This window comes from Brassica napus, chromosome C6 (genome assembly GCF_020379485.1).
Source record: "Brassica napus cultivar Da-Ae chromosome C6, Da-Ae, whole genome shotgun sequence".
NCBI lineage: Eukaryota > Viridiplantae > Streptophyta > Magnoliopsida > Brassicales > Brassicaceae > Brassica > Brassica napus.
The window spans coordinates 44,509,131-44,529,499 of record NC_063449.1 but is presented as its reverse complement, the minus strand read 5'-3'; the positions used below and the strand labels follow the sequence as shown (position 1 = coordinate 44,529,499).

Genomic DNA, 20,369 nt, shown 5'->3' with positions numbered 1-20,369 from the left:
TCCATAAGAGCCAGGGCCAGACAGGGGTATCACACCCCACCGGAGGCAGATTGGTGTACTTCTTACCATTTGCAAATAAGCTCTCCATGGAGCTATTTGAACCATCCGGAAATTCATAAACTGGTAGTAGGCTCCATGATTGGGAAGCAAAGGGGCAGAGAAGGAAGACGTGGAGATCATCTTCACCTCCTCCACATTTCGCGCAAGGAAATGGAGCCATACCTCTGGTCGCTAGATTGGAACTCACTGGGATTGCCTTTCTTTTGACTTTCCATAGAAAATCCTTGACCTTGGGTGAAGTATTCAGGTTCCATATGTTCTTTAGCCAATCAAAGGTCTGCTCATTTGTGTGAGGAGGGATCAAGCCAACACGTTCCACTCCACCCGTTTTCACAGTGTACTCTCCTGATTTCTCAGGTAGCCAGGCAAGGGAGTCGCGAGCAGGGGCAAAGCTTGTGATAATCCTATTAATAATGCCTTCATACTGAGGAAGATAGTTCCTGATCTTTTGGATGTCCCAGGCATTAGTGAGAAGGCATAGAAGCTCACTAACCGTCATCGATACTGCATTCTCAGTTGGTGGACCCATAGGGGCTGTAGGAAAGGAGGAGGAGAGCCAAGGATCCCCCCACACCTTGATGTTTTCTCCATTCCCAACCACCCAACCGAGTCCTTTTCTTAGAACCTCCCGACCTGCCAAGATACTTCTCCATCCGTGGGAAGCTGATGATGGGCTTTCACACTCCATGAAAGAGGAGGCTTTAGCATATTTTCCGAGCAGCACTTGTGCCAGCAACGAGTCTGGAAACTGTATAAGGCGCCAGCCAATTTTAGCGAGCATGGCATCATTAAAAGTCTCAATGTCTTTGAAACCTAAGCCACCAGCATATTTGGGCAGTGTGAGAGTAGACCATGCAACCCAACACATTTTTTTATTTTCCGGGTTTGCATCCCACCAAAAACGAGTAAGGAGGGATTGTATTTGTTTGCATAGAGAGATAGGCAACTTGAAACATGACATCGTATAGCACGGTATTGCAGCAAGGACAGATTTGAGGAGGACTTGTTTACCGGCGCCTGATAGGAACCGAGATGTCCAGCTATGCGCCTTCTGTCTGATGCGATCAAGAATTGCCGCAAATATGTCTCTCTTTTTGCGGCCAAAGTTTTCGGGGAGGCCCAAATATTTGCCAATCCCTCCCTCTGCCGGGATAGACAGCTCAGTCTTCACTCGAGCTTTAACCTCACCAGGGGTCTTAGCCGAGAAAGTGATAGACGACTTCAGCAGGTTGATTCGTTGTCCAGATACCTTTTCATAACTCTCTAAGATCGTCTTCAGAGTAGTGACACAGGCGGGTGTTGATTTGCAAAAAAACATCGTATCGTCCGCGAACAATAGATGATTAATCGGAGGACAGTTCCGTGCTACCCTCACCCCCGCCATAGTACCGTTTAGTTGCGCCTTAGTACACATCGCTGAGAGGACTTCTGTACACATGATGAACAAGTATGGTGAGAGCGGATCACCTTGCCGTATTCCACGCGAAGGAGTGACATGACCGGAAGGTGAACCATTGATCAGAAAAGAGTACGACACTGATTCAACACACGCCAAGATCCAAGAGACCCATATCGGGTCAAAACCAAGCTGGGCCAGGACTGCTTTAATAAAACCCCACTCTATGCGATCATAAGCCTTGCTCATATCGGTTTTCACCGCCATGGAGCAATATTTTTTCGCCTCTGAAGTTCGGAGATAATGTAAGGTTTCATGCGTAATGAGGACGTTGTCCGAGATAGCTCGTCCCGCTACAAAAGCTGATTGCGTCTTGGAGATAAGATCTGGCAGCAGAGGCTTGAGGCGTCGAGTAAGGATTTTGGCAATGATCTTGTAATGAGTGTTGCAGAGAGCTATCGGTCGATAGTCCGCAACCTTTCGCGGTCCCGAGCCTTTGGGAATCAATCGAACATAAGTCTCATTCTGCTGTGGATGTATTATTCCGGTGACAAAGAAGCTCCTGACATCAGTGATTACATCTTTCCCAATGATATGCCAATAAGAGTGATAGAACTTTGCTGAGAAACCATCCGGGCCCGGGGCCTTTCCTCCATTTATCGACCGAGCTACCTCCTCGATCTCCTTGTCTGATGGAATTTCTATAAGCCGACTATTCATCTCTGGAGTAATCTTATTAACAATACAGGCTTGGACTAGAGAGAAGTCAGAGTTGCTGTTTGTGGTGAACATCTCCTTGTAGTAATCTGCAATGACCGAAGAGATCTGAGCTTCCTCAAACACTTCCTCGCCATTCTCTTTTTCTATCACTGAGAGATTATTGAGCGCTCTCCTCTTCCTAGTGGCCGCATGGAAGAAGCCGGTGTTCCTGTCCCCCTTCTTAAGCCATTGAATCCGGCTTCTTTGTAGCCAAAAACTTTCCTCTTCTCTATAAGCAACCAGTAATGTATTAGTGAGAGTTTGGATATGAGGTAAGTCTGCAACTGGCATTGATAGCGCTTCTTCAAGAGCTTGTTGGGCAGATTGGATAACAAGGTTGCTCTTTACATTCTGTTCTTTAGCCCATTTGATGATGCTCCGACGGACAGAGTTGAGTTTTGTAATGACTGAATCGAGAGGGTGATGATTCCAGGCAGCATCCACTAGCTGTGTAACCTCATCATTCTCAGTATATGATCGATTGAATCTGAAAAGCCCCCTGCGTTTTTGCATTGCAGTATTGAGGTAAGTAATCACTGGTATGTGGTCAGACCCTTCATATCTGAGATATACACTCCTGCCCATTGGGAATGACTCTGACCAGGAGCAATTAACCAAGGAGCGGTCCAGTCTAGACTTGATATGATGAGTGTATCGTACTCCTCTCCATGAGAGTTGATTTCCGGAGTGCTTAAGGTTCCATAGTCCGTTTCGTGAAACAAAAGATCGGAAAGCCGTGAAGGAGCGCTCGCATCGCTCAGGCCCTCCTTCCTTCTCCGAATTATCCAATATATCATTAAAATCCCCTGTCAATAGCCATGCTTCCTCTCTGTTTGCACCCACTCTCGTAAGAGTGTTCCAGAAATCCGCTCTATTCCCTGCCACTGGCTCGCCATAAACAAAAGTTACAAAGGCTGATGTTCCTTTGAAAACCACTTCAGCATCGATGAAATGGGCACATGACTCTATAATTTTGATCTCAACCCCCTCCTTCCATAGCAAAGTGAGGCCGCCACTCAAGCCAACTGGTGGGATTGAGAAATAATTGGGATACTGCATACTGTCCAGCTTTGATTTGATGAATTCATCGGAGTTTTTTGTCTTCATGAGAAACATGATATCCGGTGAGAGAGTCCGATGTAACTCCTTCACTCTGCGAATTGTCAGAACGTTTCCCAAGCCCTGACAATTCCAGCTCATAATTACTAAGGAAGAGGAGGGAGATGGGACCGAAAATCCGCCCCTTCCTTATTAGTCGACAGTATATTCACCGTAATGGGATTACTCGAATCCTGTCTCTTGCGGCTTGAACCTGGCCCCGTAAATTCATTTGCATAGCGAGCTGGGCATAGTCTCCTACGGGGGGATTCTTGGATCGTGCTGCAATGCTTTTTGAGAGGCTTAGTACTTGCATTGGGCTTCTAGCTACCCGTTTATTGCTCGTGGTTTTTGACACATTTCGCTTCCCAGCTTGTTTGCTTAACGCTGCTGCTGCTGTAGCCTTAGCTTTATTCCTGTTGCCTGAAACACTTGGGCTTCCTAGGCGCAGAGAGGCCGGAACCCTGGAGCCAGATGCCAAATGTGAGGGTTGTAACGCGGGTTCCACTGCAACTTCCCCTCCATTATCCTGTAATTCAATTACCGGAACCATTGATGTATCTCCACCAGAGAGGCGCTCCATGGCAGGAACTCTGTATTCCTGGGATTGTCCTGACAACCGATCACGAGTGGGAATTCTCTCCCTAGAGTTAGATTGCCCTCCACTGTTGTTCTGATTCACTGGATAGATGATTTGGCCGTCTGCGATCGATCCTCCTGATCCCCTCCTGATCGATCCTCTGGTGGCTGATGCTGCAGGGGTTCTAACAGTTTCATCATGCTGGCTTCGAGGCTCAAAAGAGCCCCCGCTAGGTCTGTTAGAGTGATGCGAGGCAGGGTTTACATGCAGCGAACGAGAGCCTCTATTCTCAGAGTAATGGCGATGATAATCCCGATGGGAGGCAGGGTCTGAAGGCAACAGATGAGAGTCTCTATTATCAGAGTAATGGCGATGCTCCTCCCGATTCGTCAGGGAAGGATTATTTGGGGCAGATTGTTGAGGAGCAGGTCGTCTATAGCCTCGTTTATCATCGTGTCTCTTTTTATCAGCTTCGATTCGCTGGAGAGCAATGGCCTGAGTAATACCGAGGGGTCTATCCTTAGGAGCTCGAGCTCCTCTTGGGCGAGAGGGACAGTCCTCCTCTTCATGAAGGAGAGAGAAACAAGTGAAACAGTGTTTCTCTATCTTTAGGTATTGAAACTCCACTTCTGTAACTTCTTCAGAGGGGAGCAAGATTTCCATTTTCATTTCAAGTGGAAGGAGCCCATTCACTTCTACACGAAACTTTGCTTCTTTGGCGTTTTGGCTTGAGACATGTCCAAGTGCATCGCTGATAGTTTCAACAGCTTTTTCATTCCAGTAGTGGAGGGGGATACCATGGATTTTCACCCAAAAGGATATCTGAGAAGGGAAGTTTTCCGACACCACCGGTTCCCATCTTTGTAGTATCAACATCCATCTTTTGTAATGGTACGGGCCTTTGTCAAGAACCGTTTGAAGCTCGTGTTCTGAAACGAAACGAAACTGGAATTTGTCGAGCCCCAGTTCACGGCCTTCAACGTGCCCTTCCAAATTCCAGACTTGGGGTAAGAAGTCGATAACAGCTCGAGGTCTCTGGAAACGTGGGTTTGTAACCCTACCAATGATAGTGAGCTTGTTTTCCGCTATTAGAGCGGCAGGGTCACTGTCTGGAATGCGAATAGGAGCACGGCGAGTAGGCGGAGGTGGCGGGGGAGCGGCCGCACTCCATTTTTCCTTGTCTGAACGAGAGTAGCGGCGAGACATGGTGGGAGTGGCACAAGTAATTCAAGCTGAAAGGAGATTTAGTATAACCAGACCCAGTATGGAGAGTATCTTAAAAAGATGGTGAGATCTCGACTTTCCAAGGTCAGTAAATGCTGATTAATGCTATATCAAGTTGTTGGAGGCAGTACTATTAGGAGGTTATAACAACCCAAGATTTGAGAAAGGTAGCTATCTTATCTCATCCATAAAGACAGCTCCGGTAGAGAGAGAGTACAGAGACTGTATGAGGCTGAGATGCGAGAACAGAACGGAGACGGCATAGGAGGGCCCTGGCTGACCCACCGACGGAGTCGGGGGCTGAACCCGGCGGAGGAGACTGCAGAGCCGGTAGGGTAATTTGTGGGAGCTATCTATTATCCGTTGGATATAGCTTAAAGTAGTAATTATTTGAAAATTTACAGGGTTTTACAGAGGATAAAAGCCGACAAAGGGAAAGAACCGTGGGTTAAAAGGTTAGGTCAGCTTTGGGTACAGGGTGTAAAGGTTTTTCTCTGGAACTGTGTCTGGGAGAATTTTGGATACGTTTATGATAAATTCTTTAATTATGCATCTTAATAATAAATGAGCTTTTTAGTTATAAGAGAGTTATTCTATTGTTTAAATATGTTTTTACCGTTCTTGAAACTTTCTTCCGTTGTTATAAAGTCCTACTTTATCAATCATATATTGCAAATACATACTCTATTTTGGATGTCAAACATTAAATCACCGAGTCAATTCACCCCGCGCAAAGCGCGGATTATCACCTAGTTATGATATTATTATTAAAGTTTTTCGTAATTGTTTATGGCCCCAAATTTTTTAAATCCGACCATGTTCTCGACGTGTTCATTGGTTGGAAAGTATAGTAAACAAAAATACTATTAAAAAGATAAGCATCTTCTCAAATCTCAATGTACTTGCTTAATTTTAAAGTTAATAATTCAAAACCTAGCGTAGCTTATACAAAGCTGTATTCTGTATGTGTACACATCCGTGCATAAATACCGATCACATGAACTCACACTTTCTTCATCCACTACACTCAAATCTAATCAATTACATAAACTAGAAAAACGATGAATCCTATGTTTTACTTCCTTATTGCCTTAACCGCGGTTTTAGCTGCGACAGCAAACGCAGGCGGACCAGTTCTCGACATTGATGATGAAATCATATTCGACGGTAGTTACTACGTTATCCCCGCCTTCTTCGGCGCTGACGGTGGCGGCCTCACTCTTTCCCCCCTTGGTAACAAGCAATGTCCCCTCTATATCGGGCAGAAAGCTTCAGACGCCAACATGGGCATTCCCGTAAGATTCTCAAACTGGAAGTCTAGAGTTGGGTTTGTTCCCGAGTCAGAGAACCTTAACATCGAGATGGATGTCAAAGCTACGATCTGCGTTCAGTCAACCTATTGGTGGGTCGCTGCATCCGGCATGCCCATTGTGGAGACTTTAATAGCGGCTGGACCTAAGCCAGAACCTAGAAAAGATTCGTCGAAGAGTTTCTTCCAGGTCAAGAAAAATGAAGATTTTTTTCGTGGCTATAATATTGTGTTTTGTCCTAATGATAAAGACTGCATCGATGTCGGGGTATTTGTGGACAAAGATGGCGTTCGGCGTTTGACTTTAAGCTCCACGCCATTCCCGGTTATGTTCGTGGGCGCTACTGAGACAGAGACTTTGTCCAAGACTATGTCTATTATCTGAGAGAAATTAACGACTACATAATTAAGAAGATTAGAGTAATAACTTACTACTATAATAAAACGCTATCTGATTTCTTCGTATCTTTTTCATCAACCTTCATATATGGAATAAAAGAAATTTTCTTTGTTTCTTATTTCTTTTTAATTCTCTCTCTAGTTTAAGATTCACATAACTTGGAAACTAAACTAAACACTTTCTTTTTTCGAATGGGCACCCATAAAAAAATATAGCTTAGGAGCTTTGCAAACTGGGAATGGTTCAATGTGAACATTTGATATTTCAGGTTATGTGAAAAGTTGCAAGAAATGCAATGGACAAAGTACAACGTCGAACTCGTGGTCGTGGACAGCCTTACTTAATTCCTTAGGAAGCCATTACTTGTTGTCGCAGCAGCGTAAAGCCAGGTTTGAACAGCTTTACTAGAGTTCGTGACAAATACTCTCCTAATTTTTTTTTGTTAAGAAAACTGTCCTAATAGCTTTTTTTGGGACTTTTGTCTTTCAAGGTTATATAGAGCATGTTTATTGGAGTCTCTTAATTAAGTGTGTTTCTTAGGGTAATTATTAATTAAAGAAAAAAAGAAAAATAGTTAATTACCTGAGGAACAACTTGCAATTAAGACATGTAAGAGCATCTTTATCCTACGTACCCATTAACGGTCTCTTAATTGATTTTTAATAGTATTTAAGGAATAAAGTTGATTAAGAGACTTAGTTAAGAAACTTGAGATTTTTATGTCTCCATTGCAAATCTCTTATTTTAGGGTTTTTAAAAATAAAATAATATTAAACATTTTTCTTTGTTTCCTTGTTTCTTCTTGATGACAAATGGTAAAATTCTCAAAGGTTTAATCAAAATATTGATCAAATGTATTAGCATTTGATTCTTGAAAGGTGTTTTGAGAAGAAGATGTCATATCTGTGATATACAACAAGAGATTTTTTTTAAAAAAATGGTTACTCTTGGTTTGGTGAGAAGAGGGAATATGACTTTGAGATTATGGCTTTGATCTTGGTTTGGTGATTATGGCTTTGATCTTGGTTTGGTGAGAAGAGGGAACATGACGTTGAGATTATGGCTTTGATCAGGTTTTGTGGGAAGAGAGAAAATTAAGACTTTGTGCTAGAAGTATACAAATATAGTTTGCACATGCTAAAACACCTTGAGATCACTTTATGATCTGGTTTGGTTTGGGGACTCGGTTAAGCTTTACTCTGGTATAGTAATGAAGCCAAAAGGAACTGATCGTTACCTGAAAAATCTTGTGCACCCATGTAACAGTAGGCTCTTTATGAACACCATTTGCCTGAAGAAGTTTTGGTCCATTTGAAATCTTTCCAGGAGATGATGAAGTTTCATTGTCCGTTTTTGCCTCTTTCTCTAAGATGTCATCAAGTTCATTTAGCAAATAATTAAGGAACTCATGTGCATCCTTCATGAGAATATAGTAACACAACAGTTTAATCAAAACGCTATGTTTCCTTAAAACTGTTTCTTTGAGAAGATAAGGCAGGAACGCAAAGTAGGTAGGGAACCTGATGCATATAACTCCGAAAAAGTACATTTTGTTTCTTCAACCTCTGTACAAAGCGCTTGGGAGCAATAACTCCTGTCTTCTTCTTCTGAGAACTTATCTATTGGGAAAAAAGGGCAATAAAATTAGCACCACCACAATGTCCATATTATCTGTAGTGACATGATGCTCTCAACACAGGAGAATAAAAACAAAACACCCAAGTAGTACACATCCATCAAACACACAGGAGTTAGGGATCATAATCACATGAGAAAACAAATCAGCCAAGCAAGTCAAGAGATTCTCCTCACTTTTATTATTTGTGTAGTATTCAAGCAACTATTCACGGAAGGGAGCACAAAAGTAAAGTGCCTGCACAAGAGGAACCGTTCATAATCATAAAACGATTTGTTGACAACACTGAACAAAAACAGAACACAAACAGGTCTTCCGGTCCTATCAAAATTGTGCACAAAACAGAACCTATCGACCAACCTGCAAGACACAGTTACAGTAACATGATTACTCACATCACGAGAAAAGCAATCATCAGAAAAAAAAAGAAGAACAAAACCTGAGGAAGAGAAGAGAAGAGAGAACCTAGGCTTTCTTGTTATACACGTGTAGCTAGGTATTGGTTTTGTGATATTGAGAGGAGAAGAAAAGTTGAAGTCGACGAAGAACTCGGTGCTCTCCTCCCATATCCGCCTTACCGAAAAATTGAATCCTCTGCTCTAGAGCATCTCCACCGCCGGGTCCCGCCCTCGGGTTGCGATTGTCAAGGCTTCGACTGTGGATTCGGATTACTCGGCGAGAAGGAGCAGCAGCAACGAGCAGAGGGAGACGATAATGCTTCCAGGATGCGACTATAATCATTGGCTGATTGTAATGGAGTTTCCCAAGGATCCAGCGCCAACGAGGGAGCAGATGATTCATACTTATCTCAACACTCTTGCTACTGTTCTTGGAAGGTTTGTTTTCTCTTCTCAATATAGTTCTCTGAAGACGTAAAGGCTGCTTTAACCTTTATTGTTTGCGTTGAAGTTGATGATTGATACTTTGTAGTCATTCTCATTCATACCTTTCTGCTTCCGTCTGGGTGTGATTGACTCAGGTGACGGGAGCACCAATTCGTGGAATTGATATTCCACCACTCCCAGTGAGTTCGCTGGAAGAAGGAACTCTAACCCAACCTTTAGTGAGACCACCAGCTGTTACAGGACCAGTTGTTGAAGGACGTAAAGTGGAGATCTTGAAAAGCATTTGTATATGGAGGTCTGATAGAAGCCATCACAAGCCTCGGTGTTAATTATCTCATCTGCCGCTGGTTCTGGTTCTGGTGCTTCAACATGTAAGTACATCCTTCAACCTTTGCATTCACTCCCATTATGAAACACAACACACAAAAAACGTTAAGTCACTCACATTGTGAATGATGAGAATAAGCCCGCCAAACAGGTTTGCAAGTCCCAATACCAAAATGTTCACTGCAACCAAAAACATCGAGATGGACACTAAACCTCCGATCTGCGTTGAGTCAACCTACTGGTAGATCGTTACGTCCGATGGTAGAAAGACTTTCGTAGGGACTGGTCGTAACTCGTAAGCCAGAACCTGGAGAAGATTCCAAGTGGAGTTTCTTCCAGATCAAGAAAGGTGGAGATAGGCTACAAGATTGCAGTTTGTGCTATCACAAACTATTGCTTCAATGTAGGGATATATATGGACGACGATGGTGTTCGGCGTTTGGCTTTAAATTCTTCGCCATTCCCGGTTCGGTTCGTGAAAGCTACAGGGACAGAGACTTCCTCCAAGACTATGTCTATTATCTGAAAGAAATTAAAGACTACAGAATTAAGAGGAAAGAGTTATAACTTACAACCAATAATATAACTCTATCTGTATGTGCTGTTTTCTTTGTTCATCGATCATTAAACCATCTTTCCTTTGCTTCTTTGTTTTTCTCTAAAGTTCTCTCCCTAATTTTAAGATTCACATTGGTCTCTTACTTGTATGTGAAAAAGACCAATCTTATGAAATAGGTTATGTTCATGAAAACTATGTCATATACCAATCTTATGAAATAGGTTATGTTCATGAAAACTATGTCATATACTTCGTGATTTAAATTAATCTCGGTGATTAAGAGTATACAAAAATATAAGATGGTCTCGAACGCTATTTTCTTAAAAAAATTAAAAAGCTTCAATCTGAAAATTAAATTGGTCAACAAGATTTCTTATATATTAATTATGGAACATTACAAAATGTTTTTGTAGTCACGTGTCATCATTAGGATGATTCTAAGAATCATTAGAAAAATAAATTGCTCTACAAAAATATATGTTATATTTTTTATTAAACTAACTAACAAATTGATTAGTAATGTACAAAATAATATTCTCAATTCTTTTCGTAAATAAAAGCTATGAATTATGTAATATGGTTAATATATATATATATATATATATATATGACAATTAATGATTATGAATCATACATATTTGATAACATTTTTGTGTATCTTCTCTCTTTTTTTGTTTAATTTTATATTATTAAAAAAACATTAAACAATCATATTAAACATATAATAAAAAATAGGTTCTTTCTTATGTGTTATATTTTGAAATTTTTCAAAAGACTATAAATTACTAAAAATAGTAAAAATCCCAACATTAAATTTTGTGATCGATTTAACCTTTTTTTTGTTCGACCGAAATACAAATGATCATAAATCGTATTAATATGAACTCTCATTAGTAGATATTTATATATATATATCATTTAAATTAAATGATATACTATATAAAAACATACAAATATGTTAATTTCAAAATTTGCAGTGAAAAATTATTGAGATCTTAATATTTTAATTTTAAATTTGTATTAAAAAATTAACATTAAAAGTTTTATGATTAACAGTTTAAATTTTATTACATCAAATATACAAATGCTAATAAAATTATATGAGTAGAAAGTGTCACTAATAAATATTTATATAAAAAATATATTATATATATCTATGTCAATATCACTAAAGTTTAATTATATACCACATAAAGTAAATAAAATATTTGTTTTTATTTATTTACCAAAAACATGATTATAAATTAACAAAATGTATTGATTTTGATTAATGTGCTTACTCTAATGTATATACTTTAATGTATGCAAATTATTTTTTAAATAAATAGTTTCTAATATGTTATTTGATCCTGACAATCCCAGAAATACACTTCTTCAAGTCGAAGTGATTTTTAATATTGGAAGTACTACATATATACTATTTCATTCAGATTAAATAATTTAGTCTTGGATTTTATTCCTAAAATATTTAATGAAATATCATGACAAGATTTCAATCACCTCTTTTTGAGTTTGTTTGAAGAATGCGAGATTTGATTAATCGTCTAATATTTGTTTCTCCCTAATACCCTATTTATCTATTATAATTGTATGAATGAGAGATTTGAACTATTTATTATAAGTTTCTGGTTTATTATTTAATAAATCAAACAGTTCTTAGTTTATACATAGTTTACATATACTAGAATGGTAAAGTATTATATATATTTTTTTATCCTTATACTCTTAGGTAACTAAACCTCAAAAGCGTAGGTTAATAAAATAAGTAATTTGTTTTGTTGTTCTAGAATTACATGATTTTTAGACTGAACTGGTGAATATATATACTAGATAGACATTTATATTTCGAGTGTGCACTTATATTCTATAACAGCTTGATATATTAGATTTGATCACTAACCTGTGAATAGAAATTGCCGGTGATTTTCTTCATAGTTTTGATTCTTAGATATGTATATGGAGTGCAACTAATTTTTACAGGTGTCCATATTTTTAAATTGATATTTATGTAATTCACAAAATAAGTTTAAAAAAAACAAAACAAAACTCATATCAGTGAAACAGAAAGGAGAACGAAGCATAATTTTTATAGAAGTAGAAAATGAAATCACTTATAGAGAGCCAATAGTAAACAAATTGAGAGCAGAAAACCTAATTTCCTTTCGTCATTATACAATCGATATTGCATATCTGGTTTTTATGATATGTGTTATCCGTAAAATTTAAATTTTTGTGCATATGAAATCTTAAAAATAATTAAAATAAATTGTAATACATTAACTCTTCAACAACGATGATATATTTAAGAGACCAATATTTCCGGTCGATAAAAATTGTAGTGTTGCAAAATATTAAAACCATCTGTTATCATCTAGTTAGATAGCTAAATGACCAGTATTTAAATATAGCTAGTGAAGCGCATATCCATCTTATTAGCAAATTTGACCCAAGTAGAAAAGACAAAAAACAATGCGAATGGTGGCTAAAATTGGAATCTATATTATAGAGTTTTCATTTTACTTAACTAGTAATAAGTTAACACTTTTCATTATTCCCACGTGACCAATTTCCTCATAAAGTAATCACACGAGTGAAAACGAGGTAAAAAATTAGTTCTATATTACGAAGTAAAAATAAAACTAAACTAGCTTCCGACCTGCGCGAAACTAGCTTCTGATCCGCGCGTCCGTACGGGTGTTTGTTCTTAATAATTATACGTTTATACCTTTTGAAAATGCGATAAGTTTAATTGTTTATACTTTCTGATTTGACATTGGTGTGTGTTGTGAAATGCCATTAGCTTTCATTTATAAACTATGAGATTGTGTTTTTCTTTGTTGTACTTCAATAGAAAAAAATAACAAAAAATTTTGTTAGTTGTGATTTAAATGCAAAATCAAGCGAATATATGTATTAAAATTTTTAAATATATATTCTTTTTTTATTATATCATAGTTAAACCAGAATATACGTTTTTTATTTTAAAGAATACTTGTTATCCACGCACGCAAAAACAGAAAATGATATATTTTTTTTGATACCAGACTGCGTAGAAATAGGATAGAAAGTTTAGATGTTGTTTAGTTTTCTTATAAGCGAATATTTAGTTAAGATTTTCGGTACTTAGTTGTTAATGCGTGGTTCAAGGAATCGTTTTTGGAATGGTCTTGAGTTTTGGAAGGGATAATGTATAATTAGTATCGATTTTGTACTCAGATAAAATCTAATCTAATGTTTAATAATACTAACGTAATCATAAATCGGTTAAACTCTTTTCATCGCCAAACCAAACACTGATTAGATTAATATAGTCAATGTTTGTCTGAATACAAAACAAAGATATACAACATGTTAATTTTACTATGCTATCCGTACATAATAATAATGAGGTTACTTTGCTTAAGAAAGCTTTGATGTGAATATTCTCGTCTATCATTGTTTTTCATTCAAGAACATATTTTTTTAAGTTTTGGTTTAACACATATTTTTCACGGTATAAAACTATGATTGATCGTTTGGTTCAAAAACATATTTAGCACGGTTTGGTTTTTAGAATAATGTAAATATTGATATGAATTGGGCAATGTAAGTGTAATAAGCCCAAAATAATATTCGTCGAATATTGTGTGTAACAAACGGATAGGAACGGCATAAGTATAAGAAATTAATGGGTTAGAGAAAGTGTTAAACTAATGTGTTTTGATCAGTGGCATAAGTTATTAATTATTGAGAAAAATTCTGAGTTTTTTTATTTTTGTACTCTTGTTTTAATAGATTAAGATTAAAGAAGCGTAGAAGGAAAGCAAAAGATAGGCATCTTTTCAAATGTCAATGTACTTGCTTGATTATAAAGTTTATAATTCAAAATCTATACGTAGCTATATGTGCATGTATACACATCCGTGTATAAATACGGATCACATGAACTCGCATAAACTCAAAAGGGATGAACCCTAAATTTTACGTCCTTCTTGTGTTAGCCGCTGTTTTGGCCACGACCGCAAACGCTGGCGGACCAGTTCTCGACACTGATGGTGATTTCATACTCGACGGCGGCAGTTACTACGTTCTCCCCATCTTCTCCGGTGGCGGTTTAACTCTCACCCCCCGTGGTGGCAACCAATGTCCCCTCTATCTCGGACAGGAATATTCAGATGTCAATAGGGGTATTCCCGTAAGATTTTCAAACTGTAGGTCTAAATTTGGGTTCGTTCTCGAGTCAGTTAACCTCAACATCGAGATGGATGTCAAAGCTACGATCTGTGTTCAGTCAACTTATTGGTGGGTCGCTGAGTCCGACATAGCCATCAAGAAGTTCTTTGTAGTGGCTGGTCCTAAGCCAGAACCTGGAGAAGAATCGTTGAAGAGCTTCTTTCAGATCAAGAAAACTAAATATTTTCATAACGGCTACACAATTGCGTTTTGTCCTAACGATAATGATTGCATAGATGTCGGGATATTTATTGACGAATATGGCGTTTGGCGTGTGGCTTTAAGCCCTACGCCATTCCCGGTTATGTTCGTGAAAGCTACTGGAACAGAGACTTCGTCCAAGACTATGTAGATTCGTAATTTCAAAATTAAGTAGATATATTTGCGTTCACATTTTTGTTTTGTTCATCAATCATCATATATGGAATAAAACATTGTTCATCTGTTTCGTTTTTCTCTGTTCTCTCTTTAAACAAAAGATTCACATAACTTGGAAATTAACCAGAAACATTAATCGTTTGGAATGATCATATATATAAAAGATGCATTGTCAAACCATTGCACCACAAAACTTCCACAGGTTATACATGATCGAGTGAAATTGCTGAATATTTTGAAAATTTAACTATACCAAAATGTTTAAGAAATAAACTCTACTAACAGTTCTACAATTTTTTGGGTGCAAATTCTACAAATTTCAGTATATAGTAGTTCAAACAAAAATAATTCGGAATATACAGAGAGAGGAATAAAAGGCAACACAATGACTGTATTACTGGCGAGTAGCACATATGATAGAATGTACGTGTTTAATTGTAGACGAACAAAAGAAGCGACCAACTATCCATAGAAGTCATAATGGATTTCTCTTTTTTTTAAAAAAAAAAATCACACTAGAAGTGAGCAGATAATAAATCATATACATTAGTATTATCCTTTATCTGCGCACATCTCCAAAATATAATTTGAGCCATATCGCTAGATCCAAACACATTTCAATAAGTTTAATAAAAGCTTTATGTTTAACAAAGAGCTTATACCATGATTAACTCGGGGTTTTTACAGTGAAATTCGTAGCGGAAGTTAAGAAACAGTTTCTTAACTTCCGCTAAGAATTCCATCCTAAAAACTCCGGGTTAATCATGTTCTATGGGGTTTTTAACGGAAGTTAAGAATGATTTTAAGAACCGGTTCTTAGTTTTTTTAGTTAAAAATTAAAAAACAGTTTCTTAACTTCCGATAAGAACTCCACTCTAAGAACCTCGGATTAATCACCGTTTTACGTTGCATAATATGCATATAATAGTATAAAACTAAACATGCCATGTGCAGACCACGAATCAAAGCATTGACTATCAATCGGTATATTTAATTCGATAGATATCAACAGGTCCTAGATAGCTTCTAGATAGCTACGTTATTATTAACTAATACTAAATAGAACTCGTGAATCACATGCCCTTTTTATTAGTAAAGTTAACCCGTTATAGAAAAAGATAAATAAACAATTATCGAATCGTGCTTGGAAAGTGTAGTTTATACTAGATCATCTTGTTGACAAAAAAAAAAATACTAGATCATCTTCTCGGACGTGTTTTAACGTGTTTGAATGTAAGAGAATTTGAATAAAATAATTAAAGATCACTTTCTTACAAGGAAAATTTGGACCATTTTTCAATTTGCGTGGTCATCCTTAGAGCTGAACATTTTATTCGTTAAATTTGATTCAATTTGTTATTCATTTTGATTCGATTCGAAAATTCTAGATATCCGTAAACTTTCAAAGCAAAACAAATACTAAAAATCAATATCCGTTAAAATCGAAGCAAATCACAAATATTAAAATTTTGAAAAGCGGATATCCGATCCGATCTGGTAATATATAAATACAGGTATATCTTGATTATATTTAAAGTTTTAAATGTATAAAATTATATACTTGTTACTCTAACATATGATTTGACAAATTCTATTCACATTATTACTTATATAAAAATATTACATTAAAAAGAATGAATAAATTTATGACAGTTATAATTTTATCTTAAGTTTTGTCTTATTATAATTGTTAACTAAGTTTAAAATTTTTATAAAATATGTAGATTCACTATTTTTTTTTAATTTTTTATCTTATATATCATGCAAAAAATATTTTACAAAACAAATTTGTATCAAAATTTTAAGATTATTTGCATTAATCAAAATATATGAGATATCATTAAGTATTCGTAAATATTTGCAAATATCTATTTATTTTCAGATATCCGTTTTTCCGAATATCCGTATTTTTCCGAAACAAATCAAATCGAAAAATTAAATATCTGTGGTATACGAAGCAAATCACAAATACCTTCAAAAACCCGGATATCCGATCCGTGCCCAGGTCTAGTCATCCTTACAAAAAGGCCATGCTAATATTCTCTATATCATTCCAATTTTATTAGATGTCTGATGTCTCCGAAGGGACAATAACTAAATATCATTTTTGCAAAATGTATCTGAAAACAACATTATTAAAATAGAAGCATAACTTAGACTTAACTTTGATCTACCGCGTGATAATACCAAATTAAAATTTTATATTAACTATGCACTCTATAATATATCAGATAACAACTTAATTAGTCATCTAATACAACTAAATAATTAAAAATATTTCTAAATAAAATAACTAAAAAGCTAATCATACAATCTTTTTAAGATTACAAAAATCATAGGGTATCATTTATAAAACTAGAAATATAGAGTGTTTTAAAATATTAGAATTTAAATATCTAAATAATTAAATATTTTTGTAATTTTATTAGATAATTATTAAACAATTTTACTAAGTAACATTTTTTTTAGTTTGTGTTCTTTAAATAGTTTCCAAAGCTCAGAATAACAAAATTAGTTTTATTAAAGGGGTAAATGACAATTATATTCTTATTTATAAAATCAATAAATATTAAAAACTGAATAATAAAAATGATTTTTTTAAAAAAATATTGATAAATATGAAGACTTTTATGAATGTGTATAATGTTTTCTTGAATTTGTACAAAGGAAATTAGGAATGCCCACATAAACGTGTAATAAGACTCATTTTTTGAACACCAAATGCTTTTGTACTAGACTCCTTAAATGTAATTTTTATGTATATTTAGAAAGATCTTCATAAATGTGTATGGCATATTCTTGAATTTAACTTATATCTATAGTTAGGAAAACATATTAAATATAAAACATCATCTTTGTGAATTTTTTTATTAATTTTTTTAATTATTTAACCCGAACTAACCAAAAATCATGGAACCGAATGGAATATGAAATTAATTTGTATGTTAACCTAACTGTATTATCCAATCGAACCGGAAACTAAAATAACCGAACCAAAACCAAACCGAATATTCTATATATCCGAACGGATCCTAAACCTCTAAAATTAAAGAACCCAAGAATCGAAATAACTGAACCGGAATCGAACTGAAAACCGAATGCCCAATAGCTAATTAAAATTATGTATTCAGTAAGATGTTAACGCTTTTAAAACTGTCTCACTTAAACAACTAGGGGCATAGTCTCCGCGCAAGCGCGGGCCGGGTACGTTATTGATGCATTGTGTAGTCTTATGTATGGGATTTTGTTTTTCTTTTAACTTTTGTTTTCCGTGTTGTATATAATCTATATTATAATATATTGATTAGGTTGATATGAAAATAACCTGTGATTTCTTATATGTTGATATTTCATATCTTATGTGTGGATGTCTAAAAGAGTTTCCGATTTATCTTTATGAATTCGACATCTAGCAACATTTTTCCCATGAATATGTCGGACAGAGACCCACATATCCGCTGAGATTCAACATCTAATACGCTGACTTATTGCCATCCCCATTAGCTATCCAGTAAATTCGCAAGTTGTGCAAGTATAAGAAAATAATTATCTACCACAGTTTCAAAACCCCAAACAATAGTGAAACCTTTTATTAGACATAGAGCAAGAGAATATACATAACCCTATAAATATGGTCAAGGCGAGATCTTTTAACAGAAATAAAAAAATGAATCTCCATGAGCTCCTCCCAGGTCTATGCGAACTTTCTTAGTCCGTCCAAGAAGCTGTGTTCTTTTTCATTGGTTGTTCATGTAGTTGTCGGCTGTGTAAAAGATTTTGTTCACCTCCTCCTTGAAACTACCAATGTATTCTAATTCGGATTTCAAGTCTGGGAAATTAGTGAATCCCTCCATGGCGTACATATCTTAGTAACTTCGGAAAGTAGAACAAACAACAAAGAAAAATTATATTAATCAAGTTTTCAGTAGGACTATGAAATTCTATCAATTTAGAGAGTTTCAATGATACGCGACATTTAATATAGTGGTTTAGAGTGTAATGGTTTATCATCGGAGGTGAGAGTTAAGTGGCGAAGTGGAGAACCCTAGGCCCTAGCTTAGAGACGGTGAAAAAAATAAACGATTAGAAGGCTTCTTTGGGTCTCTCTGACGCATCAGCTTTACCTTTTAAGACTTATGTAGAAATTGGGTGCGATAGGCCGTGAGTTAATTAAAATGACCCAACAACCATTAATTCATTACACAGCCCCGTTCGAAAACTCACCGCCAAGGGCCGTAAAATCGCAGGAAAAACGTAACTCGGATACCAACGGTGACGATTTAGACTGGTTCGGTCCGAAAATCGGGATTCTTACAAAAAAAATAATTTTTACTCCTTTCATCCTATAATCGAGTAGTATATATAAAGAGATTCATGATGTTTTCATGAAAATGGCAAAAAATGAAGAAATTGATGTATAACTCGTGAAAATATATGAGTCGTCGGAGTCAATATTGCAGAAAACCTAAAAGCCTAAAGAGGAAGACGACTTGTAAAAGTCATAATTGCCATTAATTAAATTTAATCATAAAAACATGCAAAAATCCCGCGGTTGCTATTCGAACTCGGGTTGTTAGCCTTTTTAAAGATGTGTAAACCGCTGTACTAAGTGATATTTATTGTAAGTCTTTACGAATAGATTATAAATTAAAACAAAAGCATGAAGATGGGTCCCACCAAAATAAATGAAATGCTGAGGTGGACACTTTAAGGAGATAGCAAAAACTCAATCATTATAATATAGACGGAGACAATATTGCAGAAAACCTAAAAGTCCAAAGAGGAAGACGACTTGTAAAAGTCATAATTGCCTTTAATTAAACTTAATCATAAAACATGCAAAAAATCTCATGATTTCTATTCGAACTCGAGTTGATAGCCTTTTTAAAAATGTGTAAACTGCTGCACTAAGTGATATTTATTGTAAGTATTTACGAATAGATAATATATTAAAACAAAAGCATGACGATGGATCCCACCAAAATAAATGAAATGGTGAGGTGAAACACTATAAGGAAAGAGCAAAAATTAAATCATTATAATATAGACGGAGTCAATATTGCAGAAAACCTAAAAGTCTAAAGAGGAAGACGACTTGTAAAAGTCATAATTGCTTTTAATTAAACTTAATCATAAAAACATGCAAAAAATCTCATGGTTTCTATTCAAACTCGGGTTGTTAGCCTTTTTAAAGATGAGTAAACCGTTGTACTAATTGATATTTATTGTAAGTATTTACGAATATATAATATATTAAAACAAAAGCATAGAGATGGGTCCCGCCAAAATAACTGAATTCACATTATTGGTCCCTGGACTTTTGATGGTTTCCAAATCGGCCACAAAGTCTTGAATACACAAGAATAACCTCACATTTTGGCTCCAAACTTCCATTTGTGCAATCTAATCCCTAATGCACACAAATGAACATATATATGCAATGTAGACCACTAAATGCAATCTAAAATGATTAAAAAAACTAAATGAGATGCTAAATATTATTAAAATCATGTTATATCACAAACCATTGCACCACAAATCTTCTACAGAAGATTGGTTTATTTTCATACATGATCGAGTCAAAAT

General features: G+C 36.0%; 2 protein-coding genes, 2 long non-coding RNA genes and 1 other non-coding gene across 5 annotated transcripts; 3 read left to right on the top strand and 2 right to left on the bottom strand.

Moving 5' to 3' along the window:
* The first annotated feature begins 6,019 nt into the window (after positions 1 to 6,019).
* LOC111206969 (kunitz trypsin inhibitor 4-like) lies at positions 6,020 to 6,944 on the top strand. The gene has a single exon (XM_022704473.2). The coding sequence runs from the start codon at positions 6,179 to 6,181 to the stop codon at positions 6,809 to 6,811; it is 633 nt and encodes a 210-aa protein (XP_022560194.2). The 5' UTR covers positions 6,020 to 6,178; the 3' UTR covers positions 6,812 to 6,944.
* Positions 6,945 to 7,761: 817 nt separating this feature from the next.
* Positions 7,762 to 8,851, bottom strand: LOC125589118. The gene is made up of 4 exons (XR_007325305.1): positions 8,823 to 8,851; positions 8,595 to 8,699; positions 8,347 to 8,445; positions 7,762 to 8,243 (listed from the first exon to the last, which is right to left on the bottom strand). It is a non-coding gene; the product is annotated as an uncharacterized LOC125589118 (long non-coding RNA).
* LOC125589119 lies at positions 8,698 to 10,275 on the top strand. Its single transcript, XR_007325306.1, has 2 exons — positions 8,698 to 9,298; positions 9,442 to 10,275. It is a non-coding gene; the product is annotated as an uncharacterized LOC125589119 (long non-coding RNA).
* A 2,588-nt stretch (positions 10,276 to 12,863) lies between these two features.
* LOC111206783 (kunitz trypsin inhibitor 4-like) lies at positions 12,864 to 14,870 on the top strand. Its single transcript, XM_048761397.1, has one exon. It carries the CDS (start codon positions 14,140 to 14,142, stop codon positions 14,755 to 14,757), a length of 618 nt encoding a protein of 205 aa, XP_048617354.1. The 5' UTR covers positions 12,864 to 14,139; the 3' UTR covers positions 14,758 to 14,870.
* A 1,889-nt stretch (positions 14,871 to 16,759) lies between these two features.
* Positions 16,760 to 16,867, bottom strand: LOC125589517. The gene has a single exon (XR_007325699.1). It is a non-coding gene; the product is annotated as a U6 spliceosomal RNA (small nuclear RNA).
* Between the last annotated feature and the right edge of the window lie 3,502 nt (positions 16,868 to 20,369).